At 41.2% G+C, this 16,128-nt stretch overlaps 2 protein-coding genes across 5 annotated transcripts in view; both read left to right on the top strand.

The window, feature by feature from the left end:
* Positions 1 to 2,109, top strand: part of gstcd (glutathione S-transferase, C-terminal domain containing) — a 44,458-nt gene extending 42,349 nt beyond the window's left edge. Inside the window, exon 12 of the mRNA XM_080029116.1 lies at positions 72 to 2,109. Coding sequence (XP_079885242.1) covers positions 72 to 262 — 191 coding nt within the window. The 3' untranslated portion in view covers positions 263 to 2,109. The remainder of the gene's footprint in view (positions 1 to 71) is intronic.
* Positions 2,110 to 4,075: 1,966 nt separating this feature from the next.
* The window catches only part of npnta (nephronectin a), a 41,938-nt gene continuing 29,885 nt past the window's right edge, over positions 4,076 to 16,128 (top strand). For 2 of the 4 annotated variants that reach the window (XM_080029103.1, XM_080029102.1), the window contains exons 1-2: positions 4,079 to 4,639; positions 12,110 to 12,210. In XM_080029103.1, coding sequence (XP_079885229.1) covers positions 4,569 to 4,639; positions 12,110 to 12,210 — 172 coding nt within the window. In that variant the 5' untranslated portion in view covers positions 4,079 to 4,568. Of the gene's footprint in view, positions 4,640 to 12,109; positions 12,211 to 16,128 lie in introns of all 4 variants that reach the window. The other 2 variants (XM_080029100.1, XM_080029101.1) reach the window with 2 other exon arrangements.

Below are 16,128 nucleotides of genomic sequence, written 5' to 3'. Positions count from 1 at the left end.
TTGCATCAGCTTTAATAAACAGTATTGGTACGGTAGCTCATGATAATCATTTTCTTTTTGGAACTCCCCAGGTAAACATTGTATGGGCCTGGTGGACTTGGATCGCTCGTGGGCAGCGGAGACTCACGGCTACACTGTGAGGGTGATGACTATGGAACCTGAAAGCTGTTCACCGAAGAACAACATGCTGGTGGGAAGTCCACCGCTAAACAGTGGTCTGGAAGTCAATGCTGGCCATCTGGAAGGACTGGTGCATAATTAGGACTGCAAGCACCTTTCAACAGCAGAGCATCATCAGTGTGGTCAGGGTTGGCTGTGTCAGGATTTTTTTCCCCACCCATCATCCAACATTTTCTTTGTGGTCATTTTATCACAAGCCATTTTTGAAGAAACCTCAGGAAAAAATATAAATAATCTTTGCTTTCCTATTTCTATACAAAAGTCTTCTGAATTCTTTTTCAGACTGAGAGCAAAGGCAAAAGTGCCACAATAATCATGTTTGATACAATAAACACGTGGAAGAGTGCTTTCTGAGAACTCCTCCTTTCCTTCCTCAAATGCACTCAATAATTGGAGGCTCTGTTGTAGTAAAAGGGCTCAAGTGTCTTCCAAACTGCTACGTTAAGTCCGTGTCTCTGCCTAAACTGTGTGATCAAGCTGTCAGCGGAAAACAGAAGCCGCGGAAATTGCACACCCACGTTGCAAATTGAGTTCACCATATTTCCACACGCTGCTATCGCAAATAGTCTGTATATGGCCTTCTGTGATAGAAACTCAGAGAGCCGCCAGCTCCCTTTGTTGCCAGGTGTTAACGGTAGAAGGATAAAAACTCATCTGCACTTAAAGATGAGATGGGGAATCATCATTATCTACCTCTCCTCTGTGCGTGTTTGTGAGAGCCAGAGAGGGGAGGAGGGGGGTAGAGAAGAAGGATAAATTGGATTCAAACTCGTATCTCATCAGGTAAAATATAGCATCTCCCTTGCCTTGGTCCTACCAAGAAACTGATTAATTTTCAGAAAGGATAAATGTTAATATGGTATATGCATCCCATAACACATTCAGCAGCAGCAATGAATATTTTATGATGCTAGCAAAAAAAGGTCAGTGTGCTTGATTAGATGCGCACTGTTCAGAGTGCCTTGTAGCTGAACATTCCACAATACACTCCACATGTCCTCTACTGTAAGTTTTAAATATACTATAGCCCCTTTAAGATGGTCATCGCTTTCTCAAAACAAAATCCACGTTCTACTACAGTGTATTGCGGCTGCTTGAGACATCTGAGGAAGGTAGCGCAGAGAGTCATTTTTTCCTGTTCACATAAGGGATCGACAAGACGGAAGGTTGCAGGCCTTTCCAGCATGGAGCTCATCTGAATTCAGTCAGCAGAGTCAATCTATCCCGAGGTGAATGGCCACAGACACGGCTCCTTCTATAGACTGGAATTATTTCAAAAGGAGATATGTGACTCCCCAGTTCATGCTTGTGGCTCTTGAGTCTGCATGAGAGCCCATTAAAAGAAATGCATATAGGCACAAAAAGGGGCAGAGTGAGAAAGTGGGTGCGTAAACCTAGCATGATAGAGAGGAGCATTTTGAGGTGTGAAATGGGTTGATTCAACTCCGAACACCCGGGTCTGGAAGGCGAACAGACAAGGCGTCATTGTTTACAGAAAATGAATGAAGTGTCCGAGCTTCTGTCTGTGTACATAAAGAGGGGTTCTTTACTTTTGTTGGCCTAATGGAGCCTGTCTGTATGAGTACAGCAGTGATACACTTCATTCACCATTTGTGTTTAAGCTTTTTCAAAAGCAGCTCTGAAGTGAACAATGTGTTACTGCAGAAAACCTCTACCAGGGAAGAAAGCGGGGGGGAATAATCATTGTTTTTATTACCTTCAGTTATTACTAGTAATTAAAATTCAGCTTGACTTGTTGTTTTCCACTTCATTACACTGGTAGTGTTGTTGGTCGTTTGCCCGCAACATTTCCCTGCTCCGCATTGTGTGTCCCTCCATGGTGTGTCCCTTTCTGTCAGTAACCTTGTTTTTGTTCACAGTTGCTGCTAACAGGCTCTGACATAAAGTATGACAGATACAAGGCCTATGCTGCCCTTAATTTACTTAAATAGCAAGCCTGCTCTTTGATATGTACCATTTAAAATGCATCATGAATTGTGTTAAATTTCACTTAGGCTTTTTCTTCTAATAAAACAAAGTTGAGCGCTATAATAGAAGTCTTGATAATCGAATAATTGTGCACACGTTTCCTCTTTGTTGCCTACAGCAGGTCCCAGCTGCTGTTGTTATGCACACCCTAATAATGATGTTATCTTTATCCTGATCCCTCTCATTCGACTTGTCACATTAGTTGTCACCGGATGGATTCCCAGTTTCGTATTAACCTGCCTAGATTTTGTTTTTGCATTCATTATCCACTTTTGTCTGCTGCAGCACTGTCTGTTCAGAGTCTCTCATAATGACTCTGTTTTCCCCATCGATGATCTTTAAAGGATGAGTTCACCCAAATACACTTTTTTTTTCCATTTACATGTTCCCCCTGACTGTTGACACTTGTGTGCATTATCCAGAATAACACAATTTGGAAATGCTTTATTTTGGTACTTCATTCCTTTATAGTAACGTCACTAATTCTAGGTTAAATACTGTAGAATTGGTGTTTACTTGGTGCCCTTCCAATCTGCTAATTCTATTTATTTGGTCATGTAACATGAGGAGTCTCTAGTCAGTAGGCCTACAGCAGGTCAGCTGAACACACGCAGTTTATGAGAATACCTTTCCAATAATAAATGACTAATACAGTTATATTTAGATTTAAATGGAGGCGGTCTTTCAAGATAATTCATGTGGAAATCAGCAGCAGCTTCCACATCCAACTGAATCCAAATTGAGACGAGAATGAACTGAAAAAACCTAGCAGGGCCACACAACAAAAGATAAGTGAGACAGTAGCCTATGTATTTTTCTGTTTTGGGTGAACTGTCTTCCAAGTTTAATTTGATTGGTCTTAGTTTTTCACACAACATACCAATATTGTTTAAAATTGGGAGCTGCATAAACCATAACTCATTTTTAAATATGATAAATGGCCATGGAACCATATTCCAGTCGAATAACAATGTGATTAATAGTGTAATTATACACAACCAGCGTTTCTCCGATCACTTGCTTCTACAGACGTCAAACCTCTGTGCCACCGCATAGATTTATCGTCAAACTGGTGACAGGGCGTAACCAGGCGAACAGTGCCATGTATCAAAAGACGAGGGAGACTGAGAACATCAAGCAGTAATCATATCAAACTTTCATCTCATTCATCTCCTGTTCCATTGCTGAAAATTATGGCACAGTTCCTTCAATTTCCCCCCTCCCTATCTCTCCATTGAGTCCTTACTGGTGAATCATGTTATTGACTGACTTGGCTTCTCTGAGCAGGAGGTTGCATGCACATCAGCAAACTGAGGCAGAGGTATATAATGCTGCCCCCGGACAGGAGTTCACCAGACTTTGAATATGAAGTGCTGCTTATCAGGCGGGAGATAATCACCTTAATAGAATCAGACATCACTGTATGGAAAAGAATGGGGGTGATAAAGACCTTGTAGTTTCATAAAGGGTGCATCAAGATCAGTTATCAAGATCCTGATCCTGATTTACAATAATGCAGCTAACATTATATATGAAACAAAGCAGATACTATTGTCAGTGTAGATACATTCTCTCTAATATATTTCTACAAAAAAAAGACACTTTTGTCATCATTTAGAATAATTACAGGTGCACCAAACGCCATTTAATCAATCAAGAACACCTCAAACTCTGTCAAACTGCTTATTTTGTATTGTGTGCTGATTATCTATGTAGGCCTATCTATTCTCCAAATTAAGTTCAGCCCCAGTCATTTTCACTTTCTCGTCTTCTCCACTGTGTGAGCTGACATCTTCTAGGCTGCCTGGGTGGGCGATGCACCTGCGTGCCTCAGCAGGCTACGCAATTAATTAAGGCATTTCCAAAGCATGCGCGGCAGGCACGGAAAGCTACAATAGCCTATACAGCTGGAGCCTCTTCCTCTTGGCTGTACGGGTCATGACGTTACTCTAAAAAGTCCCGTAGAGCGCGTCTGGCGGCGTTTTTACCGCTGACTATTGAAAAGAGACGTAGCCTACATGAGAGCGAGGTCTGACTGCAGTGGGTGATGTTGGTTGGAGAGACCGCTGGCTGAACTTGTGAGGAGAGAGAGAAGGAGCTGTGCGCTCTCTCCCCGGCAGAGTGCGTCCCGCTCCACACACACACTCACACACACACAAACACTCACACATCGGGGTCACTCTGAAGCGGACTGGTTTCACTCGTGCGCCTAGCCTACTGATCACATCGCACATGAGCAGTTCGCAGGACGCCGGCAGACCGTTCTTACCTGTGCGCCTCCCGCGTGCAGAAACTCGCCCTGCTCTTTCGCCTCATTGTTTCCCTCGCAGTTTTCCTTTACCCGGTGCGTTTGGATTACGGAGAATAACAAGCAGCGTGGGCGCGTAACGCTCGCCAGCATGGATTTATGGATAAAGTTGATGCTGTTGTGCAGCTGCTGCTATGGAACAAGTGCAGACTTTGATGGCAGGTAAGGGCTCGTGTTTCGCGTTGTCTGTGAATGCCGAAGCTTTAATTACACACTGATTTTGCAACAATTTCATCATCACTTTTTATTTAATTTGTTGGATGTTTTCTCTATAAGGGAAAACATGCTCCCCTGAAAATGACTTGCAGGAATGGTTGCAAACCTATTCGTCCAAACTGCGAAGCTCAATTTAGACGAGAGTAAAAACATGTTGCTCCAGTGCACTGATGTGCGCTCAAATGAGCTAAAACACTTCCAGTCTACAGCCGATTTGTGGTATTGAAAACTCCGCTTTTAACCCTTGTATTCCCTTATCTTAACTTGTATTTTTGATAAAACCAGAGCCATATCCATTGAACACAAGTGATTCCCCCACCAGTTGGTTTTGCACATCGTCTGTTAAGTGTAGGAGCTGTGCACGTGTGCAGATATCGGGCTGATTGTAAAAATGATGTGACAGCACATCGCCCGGTGCTTCATGTCCAAACACGTATCCGATGAAGTAGCTATGCGAAGACAGAGAGGTGGAGACGTGCCAGACCTCGAAGAATGAACGTGTCAGAGATTTTGATCTGCCTATAGGAGCATCTGAGTTGATAAAATTAATGGATGATGCCAGCTTTTTTTATTTTTATTATCAGGTATAATGAAATTAAGTTGTAGGCTAACCTAGTTTATGTGAAACCCTGGCCCTTCATTTGAAACGAATGGGCTATATTAAAAAAATAATTACAAATTGTTTGTGAAATGCAACTTGTGAAAAAATTATTTTGTCATTCATTTTTATTGACAGAATGCTCATTAGTTTCTTGGCTAGGACTATTTCTTAAGAGGTTCACAAATGGACATTTATTGTTGTGTGTTATGATGAGAAGCATTCCTGGAGCTCCTAGTCAAATTGGAGTAAAGTCCATCCAAACAGTGAAAGAGTTACACAAACAGAGTCCCTCTGCCAAATTCCCTCCATCCCTAACAGAGAACTCAGCCAAGTATTTTCCTTGTTTTTCTTGTGTAGCTCCATCAGACACACTTAAGCCTCAAAGCAGGATCCTCAGTCATGTTTTACTGTTTCACATTTTTGGGTGATTATTGGAGGTATAGCTGTAATCGAAAAAAAAGTGTGCATGCATACAAAATAGACTGACTGCTCTTCCACCTGCTGCTGGTGCTGGTTGATAGATTTTGACATTTGGAGGTAAATAGCTTTTGTTCCTCCTCAGTTCTTTCAAATCAGCTTTCGGCTGTGTTCGAAAGTATTTCAAAATAAGCGGATTTTGTCTCAGAGGTTTCAGCAGGGAGTAAAAGTGTGTTTGAGAGCGAGAGAGAGAAAGGAGGAGAGATATTCCAGTCAGAAACTGTTAGTTGAGCTTTTGCAAGCTCCTATTACTATGTTATGGTTATTTAGGAAATGTTACCTTATAATCACTATGGCTAATGTGTACAGGCCGATGGGATGTGTTGGGCTTTAACTTCTATTTCACGCATTAGCTCTGTGTAATGATCATTTTACTTGAACCTGGCAGCAGCATATTGTACATTATTAATATCCGTGCTGATGGAGTGCCTTGTCAACCTGGCCATAATTTGCCAATTTTTATGGGTATAATCTGGCCCAGGCCCGAGTCTCTGCTGCAATATTAATTCATTGAGAGAATATCCCCTGAGAGTGAGCGCAAGCAAAAAAGCCATTTATTACCTAGTCTCCCTCTCTTATTGCCTTTTAGAGAGCGTTCCTAACAGGCTTATCCATCTAGCCCTGAAGGGTCCTTCATGGGCATCAGTGGCAAGATCATTTTGCTCTCCCATATGTGCACATAATACGCTTACCTGCAAATCAGTGGCTAAACACATTGAACTGTTGTCGTTTCATTCCAACCAAGGACTCAAGGACAGCCAATTTCCTGTTGTGTAGCACAGAAGACTTTTCCAAAACACAAGGCGTCACACATACAGTAGAGTAGAGGATATTCTTTCTTAGTGATGTCACTCAATTGTTAAGTCTACCGCAGCCAAGTAGCACATACCAGACCTCTTCAGTAATAATCCAAAAGCTGTGGACTCGGGCCAAGTTTTCTTGGCGACGTAATAACAGAACTACATTTGGGATTTCAGGGGTTTTGAGAATGGGTGGAAAAACACTGTCCAATTCATATTTGTATGGGTAGCCAAACACAAACAGCCATATTGAACAAAAAATAATCTAGAGCATGTCAGTGTAGTGGTGGAGAATGTAACAAAATATTTCTGGTGAGTCATAGGTAATATTTTAATGTTTAACCTTACCATGTTTTGGTGCCTTTGGGAGCGGACAATGAGTGAAGTCCGACTCGGCCGAAAGACAATTTGTTACTAATGATTGAAAACATATTAAACCTGAATACTTTGTAAGTTCCCAATGGATATTATTGCATACAGCATTTCAGTTCTCCCTGTCACTTTCACTGAGCAAGCAAGACCTTTAGTCAGTAAGTGAAACTGTACGTAGTATTGACAACTGTACAAGGACAATCATCCCTAGAAAGGCTTCAAGGTCCTCAGTCATTTAAAGAAAAGTATATGTGCAATGAAAGGCACAGACATCACATCTTGTGCTTAAGAGAGAAAGGGAAACAGCGGTGCTGCAAGGTCAGGTCCTTATGTCACTGTAGAGTCTGCTGCACAGTCAACATAACATATACTGTACAACTCTTGTTTCTTCTTTTGGAGGTTGAATGCATTTGCTCCTAGTTATTTGCAGCAATGTACAACCTGGAAAGTGCCACAGTGTTGAGTCACTGCACATATTTTAAACCAGAACTGTCAACAAAAACACTTATTTACTTTTGTCTATTGCATTGCATGAAATTGTTTAAATTTTTCTGGCCACTTGGTGAATACCTTCCACTCTGTCTCCTTTATGGAAAAAAAAACGGAAAAAGCATTTAGATTTAAAAGGCCGGCTGATTTCTTTTCACTTACTTTACCTCAGATATTTGTCAGTGTCCCGCGTGGGGCTATGTGTTAATGTGATAGTCTTGGCAGTCCGAATGCAGATCTGGCAGTGCGTGCAACCGAGGTGCTTCATTAAAACGCCAGACACCTTATGACTCCATCACTCCCGAACAAGATCACGCCTTCAGCTGAGCCATGCAGGTTGGAGCAAGCCTTCCACACCATGGAGGATCCAAGAGCAATCAACGTCCATGGGTGTTTGTGAGAAAACGCCAATCAACAGTCATACTTTGCATGCTTTAGTATGGATTCACGGACGGATGATAGACAGATTAAATTATCTCCGATCTGAATGAGGGCTATATACCTTTCACGGTCCTGATTATCCCCGCGACACCCTGTGAGCTGTGGGCTGACTAACTCTTCACTGTCAGGCAGGTGGAAATGGGCCAGCTCTGTATCCATTAGTAAAACAATGGAAGAAGGATGGCGTCCCCATGGCGGGTGTCAAGCTCTCAGGTTCTGCTGGAAGAACTCAGTCTAATAGTCTGATGTGCTTGAGCGGAGTGTGTCACACGGCATGCGTGAAGGGTAATAATTATCTGCTTGAGTTCCTTCAAGGCTTAGTGCAATTTGGGGATCATTATTCAGAGCCTCAGGGTAATAAATACAGGTATTATGCGCACGTCCATTTGATATGCCAGCTTTCCGTTCAGGAGAATATCACACTGGCGGGTTCAAGATGCATCAGGAAAATGCTCCTCTATTTGTGCGCAGTCAGTGCCACTCCCGTTGTTGATTGAGATTAGTGTTTGTATGTGTGTAGTAAACGTTCTATGAAAAGAAAAATATATTTGACATGGCTGCAGTGTTGATGTGATGAAACAGTCAGTGGGCTGCCCTCAGTTTGGAGTTCAGAGCTTGTCGCGGTGCATGACTGCTGCCGGCTTAAAACAGCATGAAGAGAGGACATGAAACAGGATTCCATATTCACCATGTGTGCCTATATGAGTGTGTAGGAGAAAGCATGACAGTCAAATATTTGATTCAATAATCCAGGACCTGTTACATCTCACAAGGTTCCTTTCTCCTTCCAGTTTAACTCCCACTGCACCAAACAGACCATGCAGACATCAGTCATCATCCACTAACAACCTGTTGGAGCTCAATCTCTGCTGCTGTGTTCATAGTCTGTCTTTATCTTTTGCTTCTTTTCTTCAATAATGGCCATTTTAAAATGAGTAAAACGGTTCTTTTGGACCCACTCAATTGTTGGATTGAATAGATTTAAACAATGATTTTCACATGTTCAGCTGAGATTACTTTATCCAGCTCCAATATACAGTAGCTGCTGACCCTAAACTCACCTTCAGTTTGTACATGTGGTTTAAGAATAGCCGTGTTAAAGCAACACGCCTGTTCATTCCAGCTGGTATAGGCGTTATCGTGCAGCCAATTTACACAGATTTTGATGCTAAATTCACCTATGAATTGTGATTGCTCCTTTTCTAAATTGACATGTTGCTCAGAGGTACTATAGTCTCATTCTGCTCTGTGTCAGTCAGGTTGACCCCATTTTACAGCCTTTTGATTTTAATCTACAAACCATTACTTTTTTTTGCAAACCCAACATTTTACAAAATAACTATTTACTTTTTTTAACAAGTAAAAGGAAAGATTAAAAATATTTGTCTCAATAGTTTCTTCCCTTAATTCAATGGACAGAATAATTGGAATACCAAGTGGGGACATTTCCGTCACATCAAAAGTCACACAAGATGACTTCATTGGCCAGTGATTTGAGGTCGAAGCTAATTAGTTCCTTATCAGTTCTCTAAACAACATTTGCCAATTGACACTGTTAGATGTGATTTTCAAAGCAACTTGTGGCAACAGAAAAGAGCTGATGGAATAGCAATTTGCATATTCATTTAAATGTTGCTCAAACAATAAATAATGAAGATAAAAACAGAGATTCAGGAAAATAAATAATGCTTAACGCCAGTAAATCTGGGCAATTCTGGAGTCAGAGAAGTGTGTTAATACATCTGCGACCGAGTTTCCTCGATACCTGAATGGACTTCCATTTGAAAATAGTTTTGATCCAAGGCCAGCACAGCTTGATGAGTGTGTAAAGAAGGCATAACCTGTTGACTCGTGACGTCTTTACAGTTACATGGAGATCTGACAGACGTCAAAATATCTCTTTTAACCTCTTGACAACTGTTAAATGTGGGAGCCATGAGTTGCAATGATTACGTTTTAATGTCACATAACTAACTGCAAAGGAACATGAGACCAGTACGTCATAGAGGAACAGGTGCACCCAGTGAAGCAGAAACTCTTCCCACATTTTTATATTCTTATACGATAATCAACTTAGGCACACTGATGATGAGTAAATCTTAGAGTGTACAAGACTATCGAGATGAAATAAGCCTCCGGTCACTAACATTTAAATTTCTATGAAATGTCAATTGAGGCTCTCAAAGTTATTCTTTTTTTTAACTGTCTCCATCCTCTAAATGAAGTACATTTTTCCAAAGGCAGGGAACATCTTGTTTTGTCTTTTGGAAACAGGTTTATGGCAGTACAGCAGTACCATGTCTGTGCTTGTGTCTGTGGTGCTTGTCACTTGCACAAATTGTGGCATTTGTAGCCTTTGCCCTTTATCATTGCTTTTCTTTTCCCTTTTCTCTCTCTCTCTCTCTCTCTCTCTCTCTCTCTCTCTCTCTCTCTCTCTCTCTCTCTCTCTCTCTCTCTCTCTCTGCCTGGATCTGCCACTCTCACTTATCTTCCATTGGGGTTTTCTTCTCAGTGAGGTGATTGTCAGCCGGGGCAAGCATTAGCATTTCCTCATCTTGGCATGGAGACACTAACAGGCAGGGGTAGTGGCAAAGGATGTGCCTTGAATACTGAGCAACAACCTCACTCTCTCTAAGCCAAGGCACACAAGAAAGTATATTATCGAGAGAATTCTCACTTGTTTTTGTAGCTGAATTATAACTTTTAAACTTTAAATATTCATTTTAAGTCATTCCAAACAGCTATCATGTACTTTTTAATGATCTACACAAAACCCTTGTGTTACTGAAAGTGCGCTCTCAGTGTCAAAGGAGATACATAGTTTTCTCTATTGTTGTAAAATAGCCACATTCTGGTCTTTGCTAGCTTCTGATTTATTTATAACTTGCTAGATTTTAGGTAACATCTCGGAGCCAGGCTCTTGAAGTATGCGGCCTGGATTTTCATCAGTATCCTTAAATGGACTCATTCCTTTGCTCTTTCTCTCCATAAATATGTGGTGGGCCTGGGTACAGATAAAAAGGTAATCCACACGTGCCGTCTGCCAAGAAGCTATTTCTTGCGCGGAGCAGAATAGAACATGGTGTAACAAAAACATCCGGCTGTAATTTTCTCTTCAATAAAAGGCACTGCTTGGAAAAATAACATATATAGGCCTATATATATGTGTGTCTAAACCTGCATGTTCTGTATAGAAGGGGTGATTATCTTCCACTGCCATGAAAAACTGTTAGATTGATAGATTCTTTAAACACACGGTACAGGGACACATAATCTGACATGTGAGAATGTAATAAATTGAGATAGAAAATATATCGTATTTCCAAGGGCACGCACCAGGCTGGTATGTAGTTTGTAAGCTGTCTCACGCAAGCCTCATAGTGAACACAACGGTAACATGGTTCTTCTCAGCTGTGAGTGTCAGCAGTGCACACTGCAGGGTAAATTCAAATGGGGTCTGGCAGGCTTTCAACAAAGGTTTCCAGTTTGACATCACACAAAACCAACCAGAGCTGATGTGCTATCAGTTTTATTTCCATGCCAGAAGAAAGTGATCTATAAGGAAGCAGTGAAATGTCAGGTTTCAACACCCTGAGAAAATATAATGTGAATAGGCAATATATAATTGCTTTATTTTTGTATGGAACTGAAACAATTACTTGATGAATTACTGAGTTGGTTGACTGAGAATGTATCTGCAGCTATTCTGTGAATCCTGTTGGTTACTGTTATTTGTCTTATATGATAATACACTATATATCTTTGCATTTTGGACTGTTTGTACGACAATAAATGCTATTGAACATGAAAACTGTAATTTTGTAATTGTAAACATTAAATAGGAAAGGATCCCTGACTTCACTTGAAAGTGAGTTTTCTTTCCTGCCTGCTCAAGTCCTGTACATGTGACATCATTTGGGCCCTTTACTGCAAATGAAGAGTTATTATATGCTTTAAACATTGACACATATGAGTAAAGTCAAGTCAAGTCAGTGTTATTCATATAGCCCAAAAATCACAACTTGTTAAAGCGCTTATAGTTCCCTTAACAACATGGAAAAAGTGGAACATTTTATTTTTGGCATACACAAGAAAAACATTCTTTTCTCTCCAAAGTAAAAATGAATCATGATGTGAATGCTTTGAAGCTGTCTCTAAACACCATTGAAAATACTCCTCGCTTTTCATTAAGACAGGTTCATTGGCTGCAAAACTAATGATGTCATCCCCTCACAGGTGGCCGCGGCAGATGGCCTCGTCCAACGGCCTGTGTCGATACGGGGACAGGGTGGACTGCTGCTGGGGATGGACGCGCCGCTCCTGGAGTCACTGCCAGCGTGAGTGCCACCGCGCCTTCTGCTGCTGCTGGGGGCAAACAGGGCTAACAAGGTTGCTAGGTTTCAAGCTGGGTTCAAAGGTCGCTATTAGATGGAGGAGGAGATGCTGTAACACTACCACCATAATCAGTGGCTCGGGGGAAACACACTCACATACACACACACACACACACACACACACAAACACATGCACGTTGTCACAACAGAAACACAAATGGCTAATGGAGCGTCGCGCCTGGGGCGATCTTTGGAGTTAAGATTGATGGTGATGGCTACTAGTTGGACCAGCTGACGTTTCTATCTATACTGCGGGAGCCTAGCTAGCAGTTTAATCATTCAAGGGTAGATATGAGATCGATTAGAGGCTACTACTACCGTCCAAAAACAAGCTACATGTCAGGTGTAAAGACCTCAACTCATTCTGCAACGCCCGCTTTGAGGATTCAGAGGATGCATCCTGTCATTAACACATGCTTGTGTCACGATGAACTGTATGAAATATCAATGTGTAACATTTGCGACATATTCAAATTGTGTAAAGACCCTCTGCTCTCCCGTAATGCTAGCCAGTGAGGTGTGGATATACTAACATGGGTTTCATATCTGACAGTTGCCTCTCACATGTCAAATATTCTGCATGGCTAGATGGTGCCTATACTGTGGTGGTTCAATCAAGAAGGGGGTTAACACATAATAAGGTCTTTTCCACAGCAGGAACTAGGAAAGAGGAAAGACTAGGTGTTTAAGATTTTGGGAAATATACCTATTTGTTCTATTGCCAAGAGTGGGATGGGAAAATCAATACCACTCTCATATCTCTCTGTTAGATATGGAGCTGCAGCCAGTGGTCGATTAACTTATCTTAAAGACCATAAACAGTTATGCACTGTGAGAAGGTAAAAATATTTTATTCTTCTTGTAAATCTTTAACTTTAATGTGTAGCGATTGTCACAGGTTTCATTTTGCACTGTTCTCTTCATGCATTCCTAAAACACCACAGCAAACACACGCAAACCCATTTTCAGCATTTCACGGCCGGGAAGGCAAAGTTTGCGTTGTTTGTCAGTGACGTATTTTGTCATTGGCGTTGAAGATGCTCATTCTTCTTCCCTTCGACTTGTAGCTTTCACAAGCTGATCCCTCAATCTTCTCCCTCGACTTTACGATGTTTTCCATCATCCCTTGGAATTCTTCCTGTCTTTGTTGGCATACTTTTATTCCACCTCAAATTCACACTAAATTGAAAGAAAATCAATGTAAAAAAAAATAGAGCCACTTCTTCCATTGTTGCCTGCCCCACAACCACACTGGCTTACCATATAAGTGCCTAAAAAAATTACAATTTAATAATCAAAGAGGTACAATCAGTATATTCAGAGCGCTTTTGCCTTTTTCAGTGAAGCATAGTGGAAACAGGCTCTAATTCCTGCTGTGGAAAGGAACTGAAACGGTTCATAACTCTGCATGTTGGTTTCATCTGGCTTTATATTTAAAGCTTGGTCAAATAATATTAATTAATCCACTCGTGTTGTGTTCTGTTTTCCATTGCTGAAATGACTACATTTGTATCAATGTTTTATGTTTTGAAGCTCATCATGTCATGCCATAGCTGACCTTTTTGTTTAACTCATTGTGTTTTGTGTGTTATTGTTGTGGGAAATATGTCACACACTGCTCGTTGGGCCCAAAGGTCTGTGCTGCTGCAGCTAAGAGATAGCTGCATTTTTCTAGGTTTGGCAGCAATGTTTCACTCCAGTTCCATGTAAAAGTGGCAGAGTGCCACATTTTCTCTTGATGTTGGAGTGTACTGCAAGATTCATTATTTTGTTCCAGGGAACAGCATTGCTTGAGTTCATGGCCCCAGTGTTTTGAATTCCTTTTAGCTCGGCCATATTAACCTAAGGTCTTCCCAAGATGAATCTTATGTTTATCTACCTCTCACTTCATGTCTATTAGAGAAGAAATATGACAATTTAATTCTTAGAAAAAAAAAAAAAGAAAAAAAAAAGTAATGCTAGGGATTTATGGGATGGACCTCGACACATGGCTTGAAAGAGGGTTGTTTTCATGGTCATAATTCTTTATCTAATTGTTTTGTTTTAATGCAATAGCCGACCTTGTTCAAAAACCCACTCCCAACTTTTCCCAAGGCACACTTGAGTCACACAATCTGTGCTGGAAAGCTCAATTGTATCATTTAATAGTTGTTGTTTGAACATGGGGCCAGACTCAGCAGTAATCCTGGCAGAAGTCAGCTGTTTCGGTGCCCAATACCTCCCAGTGCATCTCTACTGGGACCTATGCCTATGCAGCTTCCCATGGTCAGGCATTCAGGGTGGAATAGATGAGGTTTTTGGATGATGACTGGCAAAAAAGGAGATGACGTTATCATCACAGCTTAGATTAAGGGGACAACATATGGTTCATTTACCCACATTTCACCAGCTTTAAACCCCACACATGACTTTCGGTTATTTGCTATTGTGAGTATGTGAGTAAAAACATGCTGTTGTTTACTCACAGTCCCACAAGACAAAACTTCCAACGTTGATCACCATGATGGAACACATTTATGTAATAATAATTTAGGCATAGTCGCGTGTTTGCAGCAATTGCTCGACCAGCCGAACAGCAGTGTGTCGACATGTTTTCTTTGTTGTTCTGGAGTCCCACATGTTCCACGTTGAGCCCAAAAACATGAGCTCATTTTGAGCGTAACCATCATATTTATCAAGCTGCTACAATACTTTTATTCCGCCAATCTTTTCTGTGAGTGCCTGCCTTTATGCTTCAAAATGCTACTGGCTGGGTGCACAGCTCAAATCCATTCACTCAAGACTACAATCAGTATTCCATCTACTCAGTAGGGTGCTGATTTGAACCTTAGAGAGGGGAGGTGGGTAGGTGTGTGTCTGTGTGTATCTTGGTCTGCATGGATGCAGTGGTTGCAGATTTCAGCTCACTGTAAGCTTTTTTTGGCTGGCAATAGAAGAGATTAGATCGGAGTTTTCGGAGTGTGGCTTTCTTAGCCAAAGAGCTCAGTGATCAATTCTCTCAGAGAATGAGAAACTTAATGAATAAAGCTCAATTTATATATATATAAAAAGACTTTAGGTTACAGAAAGTGAAACTTCTGAGGTGTAGGGAGAGTGGTTTAGTGGTTAGGAGTTAGAGGTGATTTATGTTGGATTGGAGTGGGGGAGAGACATCAGGAGAGGGGGGTGAGAAATTCAGGCAGATGGAGGACGGAGAGAGAGAGAGGAGCTTTGGATTTATAGTAAACTGAAGCTCCACTTATAATGTTCTGACAGGCCATCCGGCAGGCACAGCCACACTTGAAGATACTTATTCTAACCAGCTGTCATTGGGAACATTTTACTACCACTGTGAGTATTTGAACATCCGTTCGGCAATTGCATTTCTAATGGCATAGTAGTAATCATATTGAAAATACTTTTCATCTCATCCCACAAGTGTCCCAATGGTCCACTAAGGGCAGCAGCTTTGACCATTTCATGCATTTGATTCCAAGAAGCTAACTTGAGCCATAGTTTATTTTCTAACTTGAGTTTTCCAAAAGACTTACTTACAGCTTTGTTATAAAAAAACATACATTTATTCCCCATGCATTAAATATCACCTCCATATTAAGTAGATCACACAATATTACAATTTCTGGTGGATTTTATGGAACTATGGAGAGCGGGATTTAGTTGGATTGAGTGCAGTCTTTGTTTTGAGAAGCAGGAGAGGGACTGTGGGTGGGATTAAGGCTAGACTGTTGAATTGGTAATTTGAGCAAACAAGTGAGTGATAAGAGCAGAGCAGTGATATCGCTGTTGAAGTTTTTCACTTCATCGTGATGATCTGGACCGTTTGCCTGCAACTTTCTTCCATGGTCACTGGTCTTTAAAGGC

The sequence above is a fragment of the Ammodytes marinus genome (genome assembly GCF_949987685.1).
Source record: "Ammodytes marinus genome assembly, chromosome: 6".
In the NCBI taxonomy this organism is placed as follows: Eukaryota; Metazoa; Chordata; class Actinopteri; order Uranoscopiformes; family Ammodytidae; genus Ammodytes; species Ammodytes marinus.
This window is presented reverse-complemented; position numbering and strand designations above follow the sequence as displayed.